Raw genomic sequence first — 16,297 nt, forward strand, 5'->3', positions numbered from 1 at the left:
GAGACTGAAAGCCTGAGTGAGACAGAGGTTAAACTGGAGCAGTAGGCGAGTGGCAGCGGGAAGAAAGGAGAGAGGCAACTGCAGTGATGGAGAGGGGACGGTGGTCCCACTGTGGTGAGACGGACAAAAAGGGGACACAGATGTAAGCTTCCAGGCAGGTGGCAGCACTAGAAATGTTGACGGCAGGGATACAGGGGAAGGAGGCAAGAGTCCAGGATGGCTTGAGTTTCCAGCCTGGGGAGCTAGAGAGGTGAGGAGCACAGGCGGAAATAGGAGGCAATAATGATGACCCTCCCTCCAAAGGCAGAAATGCAAATGCAAAGAACACTCGCTCAGGGTCCAGCCAGGAAAATGGAAGTCCCTCTAAATATGTGTCACAGAGTGAATGTCATCCAGAGGCTGGCCACACCGTTGAGAGAAAAGCTGAGAAGCCAAACAGCTGACGGCGAGGCAGCCCAGAGTTATAGCAAGGGCAGAAAGCCACCCTGCGGGGAGCAATGAAGGGAGCCGGTAGGGTCAGCTGTTGGTACAGAGGAAACACCGAACAGGAGCTGGGCACAGAGGAGACAAAGCCACCTTCAGAGACAGTGCCCGAGACGGGGAGAGGGAAAACCCCTTCAGTCCCTCCTGTCACCCTTCAGCCTCCTGCCAGCACCTCTCGCTGGCCTGTGGGTCCAGGCCTTGTGACACCGAGTGGTGCAGGAGAAGGGCAAGGAGAGGCTGTGAGCAGGTAGGCCAGGTGGGGGCACAGACCTGGAGAAGAGACAAGAGACAGAGTAGGCACACACGGGCACAGCTGTGGCTAAGAGAGAAGCTGCCTGAGGCTGGGCCACATGCCAGCTTATGGGGAAGCCAGTGCCGACAGCAGCCCCAGCTCAGCCTAGGGATGATGCAAGGGCCAAGGATCTGGTCCAGGGCCAGGACCGTCCCAAGCAAAGACGGAAACACTGGGCTCTCCCAGCCCTTATCACCCTGCCCTGGCCCCTGGCATCAGACTCCAGGTGTGGACGGCATGAAATGCGCCACTCAGACCCCCACTGTGGGAGGTGACTGCAGGCTCTGCTGCTGCCCCTCTGGTGCATCACCATGTTCATTTCCAGCAGCAGGGCACGGGTGCGGCAGGGGCACGAATGCAGCCCATCTGTGGAGGTGGGTGCCTTGGTCACTGCCCTTGGCTTGAGGGCTCCCCACTGGCCCTGCCCAGACTTCCTCAGGACTTCATGGTGGTCACTGCACAGGGTCTGGGACTCTCCTCCCCATCCTCCTCCCTTCCTGGGGCTAGAGGTTCTCTGTCCCTTGTCCTCCACAGGGGTTCCCCCACGCCAAAGTCTCTGGTTTGTCTCATCCCACCCTGACATCTATTTCTTGACAGCCTGAGCTAACACACCAGTCACCCAAGCACGCCTGGATTATGACTCAGCCCGCTGGTAGGCCTGTGTCCGGGGAAGAGAGCGCAGAGCAGTGAACACAATGTTAGGCCTGCAGGACGGGTCTGTCTCTGCTGGTTCGAAGGGGGCTGAATGAACCCAACTCGGCCTCAGTCACAAACAGCAGGCCATGACTGGGGACAGCCTCTGAGATGTGGCCTGCTGTCTTCAGGAATCAGTCTCTGAAGTCATGTACACAAAGCAACCCCCAACCCCGACCACAGGTTTAATTCAGGTCACATTTCAGCTGCAATTCTAAAAGTGATGACTGAAACACAGAATTTTCAGAACTACCTGGGATCCTAAAAGAGTCTTTGTATAATAGTCTCGGGGCATGAAAACTTCCACTATGGTAACGAGACACCAGAAAGCATCTTCTTGTTCCAGGTACAGGAGGGCGACTGCCACCAACCTACAAGCAAAGGGAGGACAAGATGAGAGCCCAGGCACAGACAGCTGCTACCACAGTCTCCACAGAGACCGTCTGCTTTAAGCCACTTTTTCTCCCACGGCCAAAACTATTTCTAGTTCTCCAATAAAGAATAATAAGGACCTGGCTTAATGGCTCACGTCTATTATCCCAGCACTCTGGGCAGCCAAGACAGGAAGATCACTTGAGGCCAGGAGTTTAAGACCAGCCTGGGCAACATAGCAAGACCCCATTTCTAAAAAAACAAAAAACAAAAATCAGCCAAGAGTAGTGACGCACACCTGTAATCCTAGCTACCCAGGAGTCTGAGGCAGGAGGATCACTTGAGCCCAGGAGGTGAAGGCTACAGTGAATGATGATCGCACCACTGCACTCCAGCCTGTGTAACAGAACGAGACCTTGCTTCATTAAAAAAAAAAGCGGGGGGGAGGACATTTCCTAAAATTTGAGAAGCAAAGCTACTTTTCCCCACTTTCATTTGGTTTTTGTTCAAAGATGAAATAGTTTCCCAATGATCAACCAGCCTCATTAAATAGTTTTCATTATAACACTTTTGCAAATGCAGCTGATTCTTTTGAGTTCATCAAGAAGTTCCAGATAACCCTTTCATACACAAAAAAATCCAGAGGTGAATGTAAGTAACAAAGAACACAGGGCGGTTTAAAACAGCTTTCCCAATGCCATCTTGCTTCCAGGCTGAAGGAATAAAATGGGCTGCAGACGATAGCACCCCGGAGAAGCTAACAGTGCTGTGTCCGCTGCATGCACAGCAGGGGAGGAGGACCATGTGTCTCAGTTGCTTTGTTGTTCATAACGGAAACGGGTCAGCTATTTACATGCTGTCACTAATCAACAGCCCTGGTATGGCTCCAAGTGGGAATCTGGAGCAGCAGGATGGAAAGGAAGAGGTGAGAGATAGGCCTCCCTCTACTCAGCTGAAACCCAAAACTTCTGCCCATCACACAAAGCTTATGAGCAACACTCATGGGAAAACCCCTGAAGCCATTTCTCAGAAATTTTTTCCTTAGATAAAACTATAATGAACTCATCTCAAATTAAATGGAAAAAAAGTCCAGGAAGAGGATGTCTCAAGTATGCAGGGATGGGATGGAAAGGAGAATGGTGACCACTGGCAGAGACAGAGGAGAGAAAAACAAGACACGCAAGCAGAGACACCAAATCCACAGGACTTGATGGTGCCAGGAGAAAGGGTAGAGAGTCTGAAAGCGGCAGAGCCTTTGAGGACATCACTTAAATTCACCAATATTCCAGATGATAGGCCTGAATCACCATCATCTAGACAAGGCTACAGTTGTCCTACTGAAGTTCTGGGTGCTCAGAAGGCATGGACACGTACCAAATACTTTGAAGAAAAAAATCCCAAAGAATTACAACTCAGAGGTTTTAATGGTGATGAGGATGGAGGTGTAGAGAGAAAGCTTCAATTATCTGGAAGTATCATTTATGTAGGAAAAAACTGATTCCATAACAATGCCAAATAAACGGAGCATTACTGTACCCCAAACAGGCATACTCAAGTCCTCACCAGGACCCTTAATTTCAGGGGTTTCTAGCTTCCAGAAATTTTTAGATTGAGTATACAATGTGAATGGTGGCTTTAAGCAAAACAAAACTGGTTCATTAGGCAGGATGCTACTTACAGGCTTTTTAAAAATGGAGACTGTCTAGAAGTAGCTCTAGTCCCTTTCATCTTCTGAGGGCACACAGAGAGGCTGCCCTATCCTCACCACCACAGAGACAGTGACTTACTGAAAACCATTTGGTTTCAGGTCTTAACCAAATAACATTCCAGCTTAAAACCCTTTCTTCCTGCAGTACTCTCATTTCAGACACAAACAGAAAACCCTTACCTGGAGGTCAATACCTGGCATGGAGCAGAAGCAAAAAGGCCTGTGAGCAGCCAGAACAAATGTCAGTACTCAGAACTCCAGCTCATGCACGGCTTACAGAATTCCTAAGGTACACAGGCAGAGCTTTTCCATTCTTACTTTATCCGTATCTTTTTTTTTTTTTTTTTTTTTTTTTTTTTTTTTTTTTTTTTTTTTTTTGAGACAGGGTCTCACTCTGTTGCCCAGGCTGGAGTATAGTGGTATGATCACAGCTCACTACAGCCTCAACTTCCTGGGCTCAAGCGATCCTCCCACCTCAACCTTCCAAGTAGCTGGGATTAGAGGCATATGCCACCATGCCCAGCTAATTTTTTTTTTTTTTTTTTTTTGATGGAGTCTCCCTCTGTTGTTCAGGCTAGAGTGCAGTGGCACGATCTTGGCTCACTGCAACATCTGCCTCCCAGGTTCAAGCAAATCTCCTACCTCAGGCTCCCAAGTAGGTGGGATTACAGGCATGTGCCACTGTCTGGCTAAGTTTTGTATTTTTAGTAGAGACAGGGTCTCACCATGTTGGCCAGGCTGGTCTTGAACTCCTGACGTCAGTTGATCTGCCTGCCTCGACCTCCCAAAGTGCCGGGATTACAGGTGTGACCCACCGCACCCAGCCAATTTTTTTTGTATTTTTTGTAGGGACGGGGTCTCGCCATGTTGCCCAGGCTGGTTTCAAACTCCTGGACTCAAGCAATCCTTCCACCTTGGCCTCCCAAAGTGTTGGGATTACAGGTGTGAGCCACTGCACTGGACCTTTATCCTTTTTTTTTTTTTTTTTACAAACTTGATTACCTACTTTCATAACACAGAAATATAAATGGACAACTGCCAGGACAGCAGTAAGCAGAAAGTGCGCAAGCCATTAAGAAGCAGTCAGTGCAAAGTCCAGTGACAGGAAGAGCTTCGTGGGGAGCAAACCTCAGTCCTCCTGAGGTCTTGTCCCATCCCTACACAGCTCAGGAGGATGAGCCTGGATCACCAAGAAAATGTGAGAGGCTTTTCAGTGTCCTCTGCCTATGGAAGTAGGGAAGTATGCAAGACCTGTTAAAGGTTCTAGTTTAAAAGGAAACAAGTTTAAGTCCATGAAGGGCTAAGTTTTAATCAGCTGAATAATTGTCTCGGGCGACTTCTTGATTCACAAAAAGATCCTGTATACTGCATAAACAAGGGGTGACCATCAATTTCCACTCCATGCATTACAAACTAATAAAATCAAACTTCTGATCAAAACCCAAGTGTGATGAGAATAGGAAAAAATGAGACTCCAGTAGTTTCAAATGAATTAAACTCTTGTGTTCTTAATACTTTCTGAAAGCATGTTTGTTTCTCTCAGTTCTTCTAGAACTGGGGACACTGTGTCATGAAAACTGGCTGGCTGCAACTACTTTTTTCTTTTAAAATATTGACTTTTCTTGGCCAACCAGGAAGGGAGGGAGCTGCCAGGCAGCACCGGTGCCTACAAGTTGCCTAATGGCAAATGGGAACATTTTGGGGGGGGAACATTTTGTGCTGTGCCCCCACCTGTTTAGGCCTTGGCAGTAGCCGATGTCTGGATTCCGCCAGGAGAAGGCGAGGAGGACGTTGCGTAGCTTCTGTATGCCTTCTGAGGTGGGGCAGGAGTAATGTTTGTTGTTGGGCAGAGTTCGCAGCAAGTCCAGCTCAATCTGCTTGGAGGCCGGGTTCTGTTTCTCCAGCGCCTTCTGCAGCAATGTCTGGAAGTGGCCAGGCTCCGTGCTGTCCTTGAACTTCCTGGTGTGACGGTCCACACACCACTTCCATACCTTGGAACGGTGCTCATGGGGAATGCCCGCACGGATAAGGTTTTTTAATTCTGGAGAGCACATCATCTCCCTGTTGACTGTACTGGCAAAATAGTTTTCCCACTTGACCCCAGTGGAGACTTCCTGGTTTTCTGTGAGGTAGAGAGTCTTCAGATCCAACGCGCGGACCTTGGCGACCAACTTCTCTTCCTCGTCATCCTCAGGTACAGTCCTGAACCCATAAATATCATATTCACTGTTGATAAAAACAAAAGGAAAAATTAAAATGACAAAGTTTTAGCAACAAAGACCAACGCAACAGAAAAAGAGAGTCTAGAAACCAAATTATGCACACGTGGTACTTTGAACTATGAGAAGCATTTCAGATCAGTGAGGATATAATCGACTTCTCAGTATATAAAGCTAGAATGACTATCTATATGGAAAAATTAAATTAGATCTCTACTTGATACTACACAGGGAAAAAACCAATCCCAAACAGTTTAACACTGAAAATATGAAAAGCATGGAAGAAAATGTAGGCAACAGCACAAAAACAAGACTGATAAATTTGGCTACATTAATGCGTGTGTATGTTTCTTTATCATATATGTACTACATATGTATAACTTTATGCTTAAAAATATCATTTTAAAAGATAAAAAAAAGAAGAATGTATTTATAAGCTATTAGGGATAAAGATGTTCACGTCCCAGTTCCTGGAACCTGTGGCTGTTTTACGTTACATGGCAATAGGAATGTTGTTAATGGAATGTTAATGCAGAATTTAAAACAAGGAGATTATCTGGGATATCTGGATGGGCCCAAATATCCTCATGAGCCCTTCAAAGTGGAAGAGTCAGTCAGAGAAACGTCAGGCAGGAGAGATGGGAGGCGTGAGAGGCGCTGGACCTGCTGCTGCCGCCCCGAAGATGGGAAAAGGGGACCCAGGCCAAAGAACGCAGGGGGCTCTAGAAGCCGCCAACCACAGCTGACAACCAGCAAGAAAAAAGCGACCTAGTCCTACAACTGACTGCAAGGAACTATATTCCACCAACAACTTAAATGAACAAGGAAATTAACTATCCCAGAACCTTCAGAAAAAATGCAGCCCTCAATTAAACCTGGATTTTAATCCAATGAGACCCATATTGGGCTACTGACCTTCAGAACTATTAAGTGACAAATTTGTGTTGTGTTGTTTTAAGCCACTATGTTTATAATTTGTTGTACCAGTAAAAGAAAACTACTACAAAGGCCTTTCACACACTGCTGCTGAGCGTAAACTTACTCAAGCACTTTGAAAATCAGATCTAGCAGAGTTAAAGGTATGTATTTTCTACATACCAGGAATTCCACTTCCAGTCTGCACCCTAGAGAAACTCTCTCACGTGGGCACATGGGAATATGGACCATGATGGTCCTTGCATCACTGTAACAAGGAAAAATGGAAAGATCTAAATGTCCTCCATGAGGGGAAGGAATAAAGACACCATGGTAGATTCATACAATGATGTTCTACAAAGAAGGTAAACATGCTCAGTCGTGTGTGTCTGTAGTCCCAGCTGTCTGGGAGGCTGATGTAGGAGAACTGCTTGAGCCCAGGAGGTCCAGGCCAGCCAGAGCAACAGAGTGAGACCCCATCTCTTAAAAAAAAAAAAAGGCTCAGGAGTTAACTTGTATCAACCTGGATAATTTCAGAAAATAATGTTGAAGGAAATAAGTTTCAAAATGATATGTATCTGGGATTAGTATGTATCCAGTCAGAAATACATACTGAAATGTTTACAGTGGAATGACGTGATGTCCGGCATTTGCTTTAAAATATTCCAGAAAAAAAACTGTGGGGAGTAGGGAGGTAAAATGAAATAATATTGGCAAAACATTAACAAGTGCTCCAGTTAGTTGCACACAGGGGTATATGTTACATAATTCTGTCTACTTCTTTGTGTGTTTTAAATTTTCCATAAGAAAAAGTTGAAAATAAAACAATATACATGGTTATTCTACTTATATATAAAATTTGAACACACAATGTAAGTAGTAAGAGCACAAAACACTTTTACATGGGAAGAATACACAGCACCTTCAGAAGCACTCCAAGAGCTCATAGAAGTTAACCACCACCACGACGGGCAAAGCAGCAATGCCCAGCGTACAGGTGGCGCTCCAGCACCTGGGAACCTGACCATCCAGGCGGTTGGGGGCCTGTCCTCACCACTCACAGCCTGGGTGACTCTGGGCAAGTTATATCACCTCCATACCCAGCTTCTTCACTTGTAAAGTGAGAATAAAAACACCCACATCACTGAGCATTAAGTACCACTCTGCACATAAAACCCTTAGCACAGTTCCTGGCACCTGTGAGACATCCATAAAAGTGTTTAGTAAAGATGGTGTTGGGTACTTTCTGAGCATATTTCTGTTATCTGAGTAGCCCAAACAATGCAGGCTGGTGCTGTAAGCTCAGAGAAGGGAAAGGTCACGTCAAACTGAAGCAAGGCTTCACAACTGGGCCTGCAGGGGTGGGGCAGGAGAAGCAAGGAGACTGCCGTAAACAAGGCCTAGACACAGGGCTGGTCCTGAGTCATGGAAACAAGAGGAAGCTGAACTGCGTGAATCTGCAGATTTCTCCTGGCTCAAGTATTTCATGAGTCTAATTTTTTTTAGAAAACAGGTTATGAGAGGGTTCTTAATCCAAGATCCATCATGGGCTTCCAGATTCAGTGATTTCCCCAAAAATATATGGGGTGTGTGTGTATGTGTGTGTAAGCTCAGTTCCTCACTTAAGGGCCCCCTTTGTTTTGAACTACCTGTGGGTAGGGCTGTTTTAGCAGACGGTTCCTATTCCTTGGAAGACCGGCTCCTCCTGAAGTAAGCAAGGATCAGAAGGAAGGCTCCCTTACTTACACGAGAAATAGGTCTTGCAATCAGAAGACCTGTGGTAAGTCCCTGCTCTATGACTTGATTACTAGGGGAGAATGAAGACATTACCTGTTCTGCTGACCTGACAGCATTTGTCATGAGCACCAAATGAGACACACAGTTGTGTACGGCTTTCTGCGAATGGTTCCTGCTGTTGAAAAAGGGACTTCAGAAATGGGGTGCACTACTCCCAACAGTCACTAGCTGGTTCCTGCTGTTGAAAAAGGGACTTCAGAAATGGGGTGCACTACTCCCAACAGTCACTAGCACCTTTACCTGACAAGATGAGGTTTAACAAATGCTTGCTCTGGCTGCTCTTGGCTTTCAACCTGCAGAGCATCCTCCAGCAACTGGGCTATGACCTCCCGGGTGGGCCCCTGGTCTTCTGAGCACACTGGTGTCTTCATTTCTTGGAGCAATATCAGGTATTTACTTTCTATCTGGCAGAGCTTGGCTTCCAGGCTAGAATACTGCAGAGAATGTGGTGGTTACCTCCATCCAGACAGAGACACAGGAAGAGCAATATTTAGATACTGAAATAACCAGTGAACAACAAACCCAAAACTATTAGGAAGTGAGCCAGAGACAGACTGTATCAAAGACAATAAATTAATTTATGCCACAGACCACCTGTCACGTTTAAAATGGCCTGCAGTGGGCTCCTCTCTTCCTTATAGAGGAGTGCTGATAATCAGACCTTCGGATGCCAACAAATGCATCACCTCTGGACAGGCTACATGCCAATTACTACATGCCAATTACTGAGGTCCAGCTCGGTGCCATTTGGCACATGGCCCATGAGTGGCCACTCCATGCTATACCCATTCTATTTAAGGGCACTGTGGTCCAGGACTAGCTCCCATCTGCCACCTTATCAGACAAATCAAATATACCCTGGAAAAAAACGCAGGAATAAGGTCTGGGAAGATGCTTCAAGTTCTGTTCAAAAAAGTTTATCAGGTATATAACAGCTGTTGACAAGTGTCATCTGACTACAACTCATTTGATGACAGCTGAAATGTTTGTGGTCCTATTACACTTTGTGTAAAGCCCCTTCCAGCCATAATCATATCGGACTTTCACAACAACCCTACTGGGTCCACAGAGGCGGCATTCACCTCACCATCTCCATAAATACAAACTGAACAGCATAAACCAAAACCCAAATAATCTTAATTTAGGGGACCTTATAATTATATATTTAGTTTGTTTTCTTCAAAGTCCATTAAAAATGCTTATGAACAGGAGGAAACAGTTAATGACCCCGAAGAGGCAGGCCACAGAAGTGGCTCCAAGAAAAAGAGGAAATTCTCCAAAGAGGAGCCAGTCAGCAGTGGACCTGAAGAGGCAGCTGGCAAGAGCAGCTCCAAGAAAAAGAAAAAGTTCCATAAAGCATCCCAGGAAGATTAGAATGCAAATGGACATTCTCTGGGAGGTGGGACACACCATAGCCCAAGGTGACATCTTCCACCCTGTGCCCTGTTCCCCAATAAAAACAAATTCACAAAAAAAAAAAAAAAAAAAAAATGCTTATGAACAAAGGTAACACACAAAGAAAGCAATACCTTATGTTCTTTTTCTTTAACTAGAGAAACTGAACACATTTGCTGTAGCTTCTCATTCTTACCCAGTTTATGTGAAAAACTCACATCTCAGGGCATTTATCTTTGTCTTCATCAGAGATAAAATAAGACTAACTATATATCTCTATGTACTATATATATTTTAAACATATTTTGTTATCAGTAACCACATCTCTCTAAGCCTGGGAGTTGAACCGGTTTGTAAAGCATGCTTAATTTTAATGGTTTCCTAACCTTACCTCCCACCAGGTAAAGAATCCATCTATCCTGACCCACCTTTGCCATCAGATCCCTCTCTCTCCTTTCTGCATTTCTTCGTAGAGCTGAGAGTTCCAAAATCTCCTTATTTAGAAATTTGTTTTGGGTTTTGTACCCCTGTAGATTATCCTGTTAGAAAAAAAAAATCCCTGAATTCATATTGGTTGAATATTGACTAATTAATTACCCTATGTAGTCAGTATCTTGCTGCCTCACCAATCAAATAGCCCTGCTAAGTTAGAGTAAGTTCTAAAGAACTAGAAGTTGTTAAAAGGCACTTTCCGATTAATCTTTTTAGCCATTTACAGTAGTAGAAGGCAGGCAGGCATGATGGCCGTGATGGAGAAGATATTTTTATTTAATTATGGTAGTTTTTCTCAACTGATGACAGGAGAAATAAATATGACATATTCCTAAATCTATGCAAACATTTTATCCATATTCTATATTCATTGAGGTGGTTAAAAAAAAAGCAATATCTTACTTTTTTTTTAAACTAGAGAAACAACATATTTTCTGAAGGTTCTCATCTTCACTTATCCAGTTTATGTAAAAAAAAAAAGGTTACATACATATACAGTTCATAACTAAAAATCACTCTTAACAACAAATCCTACGACCTACAATGTATAAGGCACGTAAGAGAACATATTCTTCAACATTGAAAAATTTCAAACTTACAGAAAAGTTGAAAGAAAAGTACGATTAACACAATATAGCCTTCACTTAAATTAGCCAATTGTTAACCTTTGCTTATTTGCTTTCTGTCTATAAAAGAACATAACAAGCTGGTGACAAGTTCTGCCAAGTCCAACTGTGAGAGCAGGTTGGGGCGGGGCACATGTCATGTTGGCTTCAGCCCTTGAAACTCCAAGCAAGAAAGCTGAAAGGAGCCAACAGCAACAAAAAGCAAACCAAAAAGGGGGTACAGTGTTTTCATGTAAAGCACTGAAAACGAAGCTCAGAAAACTTCCTTAGACTTTCCTAATAATAAAAACAATGAACTGAAGACGCTGCTAAGGATACTAATCCAAATCACCTCTGACGCAGTGACTTCTGAATCTTCTTTACAAATTCAGTCTTTTATAAATGTGTCTCTTCTCCCCGTCCCGCCCCGCTTCTAATTGTTTCTCTTTTATAATCTGACAGGCTGGTGTGTGAGGTTCCTGATCTCCCAATCACAGAAGAAATTATGTTCAAGACAGCTCAAAGAGCAGGCCAGGGGAGTCAAGACAGACTGGTGATACCACAGGCAGGAGACTGCTGCTGCTCCCCAGAGATGTGGCTATAGAAATTCCTCATCGCCAAACGAGAAACCACCACGGGATTATACCATTTCCCCCATAAAATGCAGAACTGAAAATGGTTCAATGTTCCCTTTAATCACTAACATTTATGGAGCACTTGCAATGGGTTACAGGTGCCCTGTGCTAGGCATGTGAGATTCCTAATCTTGTTTAAAACTCACAACTCTTAGGCAGCCATTCTCACCATCTTTATTTTTGAGGTGAAGAATTGAGCCATAGAAAGTTGCCCAGTTACTGTCTAGGCTGCAAATCAGACTTCTGAGAGCCAGACCAGTGGGCTCTTAGCTCCATGGTCTCAGGCCCCTGACTCCCACAAGAACTTCGATAGGCATCATACTCAGCCTGAGCAAAACCACGTCATGACAAGTACTTGAAATGTTGAATATTGGACTTCCTTTTCTCACCTGTATCTCCTTTCTACTGGTGTCTTAAAGCTTTTTTTTTTTTTTTTTAAAGAAACAAAGTTGGCTGGGCATGGTGACTCGTGCCTATAATCCCAGCACTTTGGGAGGCCAAGGCAGGAGGATCACTTGAGTTTGAGACCAGCCTGGCTAACATGGCAAAACCCTGTCTCTACTAAAAATACAAAGAAAAAAAAAAAAAATTGGCCAGGTGTGGTAGTGCACACCTCTAGTCCCAACTACCCTTTCTGAGGCATGAGAATCACTTGACCCCAGGAGGCAGAGGCTGCAGTGAGCCAAGATCATGCCACTGCACTCCAACCTGGGTGAAACAGTGAGACTCTGTATCAAAAAAAAAAAAAAAAAAAAGGGTGGGAGACAAGGTCTAACTCTGTTGCCCAGGCTGGAGTGCACTAGCATGGTCATAGTTCACTGCAGTCTCGAACTCCTGGGCATAAGTGATCCTCCCACCTCAGCCTCCTGAGTAGCTAGGACCACAGGCATGGCCACCACATCCAGCTAATTTTTTTTTTTTTTTTTTTTTTTTTTGTAGAGATGAGATCTCACTATGTTGCCCAGGCTGGTCTCAAACTCTTGGCCTCAAGTGATCCTCTTGCCTCAGGTCTCCCAAAGCACTGGTATTACAGGTATGAGCTACTGCACCTGGCCAAAGGTCTCATATTTGGAAAGATTAAGCAAACATATTACTAAAAGGCAGGTCAGCCAAAGGAAAGCTGGCTGAAGGGCAACTGAAGAAAACACTCAACAGTGATGGATAGAGACTGAGTGATACAAGGTGGGTCAGTGAAAGCAAGTAACATCAGCTGTCATGTATGTCTTTAACTTAAAATTTGTGTTACAATCTAAGTTAAGTCCTGATCATTTATATTACAGCTACTTTCTCTAGAATGATGATGACCACAGCAATAACAACACTCAATAGTGAAGACCCTATGAGGAGCCAGGCACTGCGTGAGGGAGGGCTTTACGTGGATTACTGCCTGTAACCCTTACAATACCTATGATGAAAATAAGCACTATTTCACAGACAAACACACTGAAGCAGAGACATGAATTCACCTGCCCAAGTCAGAGGTCCTAAGTGGTGATCTGACTCTGAATCCAACCAGGGCTGGCTCCAGAGGTCATGTAAAGCATCACCCCATGCTGTTCCACATCCCCTTCCCTCCTGGTGCTTGCTCCAGTTGTCATTCTGCTTTTCTGTTTGTGCCTCTAAACTAAACCGTGAGGCCCAGGAGTGCAGTGCCTGTGTACCCGTGCAGAATAAAAGAGTAGGCACAAAGCTGGATGCATAGATGAGCTGGAAGGAGAAGCTGTAGGCATGGAGGTATTCATGGAACAGCAAACACAGGAAGAAAGACAAGGATGAAGTAAATGACAACACAAAGGATGGACAACACTGAAATCGCTAATGAAAGCAATGTGGAAGTGCTGGGGCCACAATGCTGAATGGAACAATCCGAAAGTCCATATACTTCACAAATGGAAGCATTATGGAAACATAGAAAAGGATTGGAAGGAAACATAGAAAAAGAATGACTTAAATCACTAGGGTGGCAAAATCCTAGGACCAATGTTTATTCCTGTCTCAGAATACTACAGAAACAAAAAGCGTTAGACTACACCAAAAAAAGTTAGCAAATTCCAAATGGCAGAAATCTTTACAGGCAGCATCCACTGACAATAAAGCATGAAACCTGGTCAAGAACGGCAATAACAAAAAAGATACATAAACATATATTTAAAATTAAAAAATATATAAAATATGCTTTAAATAAACATATCTTAAATATATATATTTTTCCACTTAAGACATTTTAAATTTGGAATCAGAAGTAGGAATCAATATTTCTTCTTCAACCATACCCTGTCTAGAGCTGAAGGGCTATGAAGGAACGCACATCAGAACACCCACTTCTGTCAGTGCACTCCCTCTTTCTCCTTGGAGCCTTTCCAGTTCTCCCAGTGCCACTGCAGAGGAGACCTATATGAGGTGTGAACACCTTCTGCATTGCAGAGGGACTCCCAGCACTGGCAATAACAGAGCAGTGTCAGACAGCATGAGGTCATGGACCCAGGCAGGCCTCAATTGTCTCACCCGGAATCCACCTAACAACTACTTTGCCTCTTGTTCAACTGTCACTACATCACCTCACGGTTGTGATATTCTGGGGTCACTCACAGGCTTAAGTTGTTAAAAATTGTTAAATTTGTTGAGAAATGTTGGAGGAAAAAAAACTTCATGGCTGATTCAAAACCACCCCACCCATTAAGCTGCAGAAAGAAAAGAGGAGGGAATGTCCTGTTCTGATCAGCGTTGTATCCCAATCAGCTCCATCAGCTGCCTATAGAAGGAGCTACACAGTCGCGACAGCCACGAAGCATACTCTTCACACAACCCCGGCTTGCTCCCCCGGAAAACCTGCTCCACACGTCTTCCCCACTGTCGAGTGTCATGCACGCCCTGAAAACCCACCACTATAGTACTATTCTACACACTACAGAAATAGACACACTTGCAAAATAAAACCTTCACCTGTCTGCTGGGTGCCATGGCTCATGCCTGTAATCTCAGGAGGATCACTTGAGCTTGGGAGTTCAAGACCAGCCCGGGCAACACGGCGAAACTCTGTCTCTACTAAAAATATAAAAATTAGCTGGGTGTGGTGATGTACGCCTCTAGTCCCACCCAGCTACTCAGGAGGCTGAGGCCAGAGGATTTCTTGAGCCAGGGAGGTTAAGGCTGCAGTGAGCTGAAATTGCACTACTGCACTCCAGCCTGCAACAGAGCAAAACACTGTCTCAAAAAAAAAATACATAAAAATAAAAATTTCTGCTCTCATTAAGTAATCCCAAAATTTGTATTATTGATGGGTATATATTTAGGGTCATGTATATTCAATGTTGTGTACATTAAAAAACCCAACTTCCATTGGCAACGTTAACCAATACCTCTTATTTAAAAAACAAAAAAACAAAAAACAAAAAAACCCACAAAGGCTATTTTTTTCTTGCAACGGGGTCTCACTTTGTCATCCAGGCTGGAGTGTGGTGGTAGGATCTCAGCTCACTGCAGCCTTGCTCTGCTCTCCAGGGCTCAAGCAATCCTCCCACTTTAGCCTCTTGAGTAGTTGGGACTACAAGTACAAGCCACCATGCCTGGCCTTTTTTTTTTTTTTTTTGGTAGAGATGGGGTTTCACTATGTTGCCTACACTGGTCTCAAACTCCTGGGCTCAAGCAGTGTGCCCACCTCAGTCACCCAAAGTGCTGCTATCACAGGCGTGAGCCATCATGCACCGCCAGCTTTTTTTTTTTAATAGTAGATATAAGGGTAAAGTATTGAGACCAGAGGTTTTATTGTTGTTTTGGATTTTCTCATTCATAAATCCTCTGGGCCTCACATATCCAATGGGTGTTATCAGTGAGAAGTGGTCACTCTGTGGACCATGTACATATTCCAGCCCTGCTGCCATGATTCCAGTGTTTTTACTTCTGTTTTGGAATTATCTTCAGGGTGCCCAGCATGCCCATCATTCCCTCACTAAATGCATTGGCAGTACCTGAAAGGTACTGCTAGGCATGAAGCAAATGCTCAGTAACAACCTGGGCAGTAACAAACCTCGGTCCTCCAAGGACAAGCTCCATCCAGAGCCAAACACCTTTGAAAACACATTATTTGCAAGATGAGGGTGGCCAGGTAAGGAATGCCTTGGGGCTGAGACTAGTAGCTACAGACATGTTTGGGGTCTGCTGGGGTCAAACGGGCTATACTTGATGCCCCAGGTCCTGGGGGCCACGTGTCCACCTAAAACCACTCCAACAAAGTCTCAAGAACTGGTGGCAGCAAGAATGTTATGATCCTCCCTGTGGCTTCCCCTCTGAAACAGGAGGCTTCTCTATGGGCAAGAAGAGAAATGCAGGCTGCCCCCGCCTCTCACAAATGCTGTGTGTTCCTCCTACCACATCAGTTGGTCACCACCCCAGGCATGACTTGGAGGGTCACTTCCGTTCAGGAAATAGCCTCCCACCCTGAGGGCTAGCCCAGAGAGGGACATGGGGAGGAAAGCTGTCCTTCCTACTAAGTGTCAGTACCCTCCCATCTTGGGTGTTGGGGGCACTGACTGTGAACAGACCCTCTTCCTAGGCCTGCTTGGAAGCTGGAGTCCGCTTCCCCAGCTAATCCTATACTAGCTGTTAGGAACAATGCTCCCAAAGCAGGCATCCACTAGGTCCTGCAGCAAACTTTACAAATTAAGTTTGTGTGTGCTTTCATGTACACAAGA

General features: G+C 44.8%; 1 protein-coding gene across 2 annotated transcripts in view; it reads right to left on the minus strand.

Annotated features, from left to right (window-relative positions):
• TBC1D2B (TBC1 domain family member 2B) overlaps positions 1–16,297 on the minus strand; it is an 80,780-nt gene that overhangs the window by 12,295 nt on the left and 52,188 nt on the right. For both annotated transcript variants that reach the window (XM_025390317.1, XM_025390318.1), the window contains exons 7-10: positions 10,303–10,413; positions 8,720–8,913; positions 5,280–5,774; positions 1,722–1,839 (exon numbers count right to left, since the gene is read on the minus strand). In XM_025390317.1, the coding sequence (XP_025246102.1) occupies positions 1,722–1,839; positions 5,280–5,774; positions 8,720–8,913; positions 10,303–10,413 (918 nt within the window). The remainder of the gene's footprint in view (positions 1–1,721; positions 1,840–5,279; positions 5,775–8,719; positions 8,914–10,302; positions 10,414–16,297) is intronic.

The sequence above is a fragment of the Theropithecus gelada genome, chromosome 7a (assembly GCF_003255815.1).
Source record: "Theropithecus gelada isolate Dixy chromosome 7a, Tgel_1.0, whole genome shotgun sequence".
Taxonomy (NCBI): domain Eukaryota; kingdom Metazoa; phylum Chordata; class Mammalia; order Primates; family Cercopithecidae; genus Theropithecus; species Theropithecus gelada.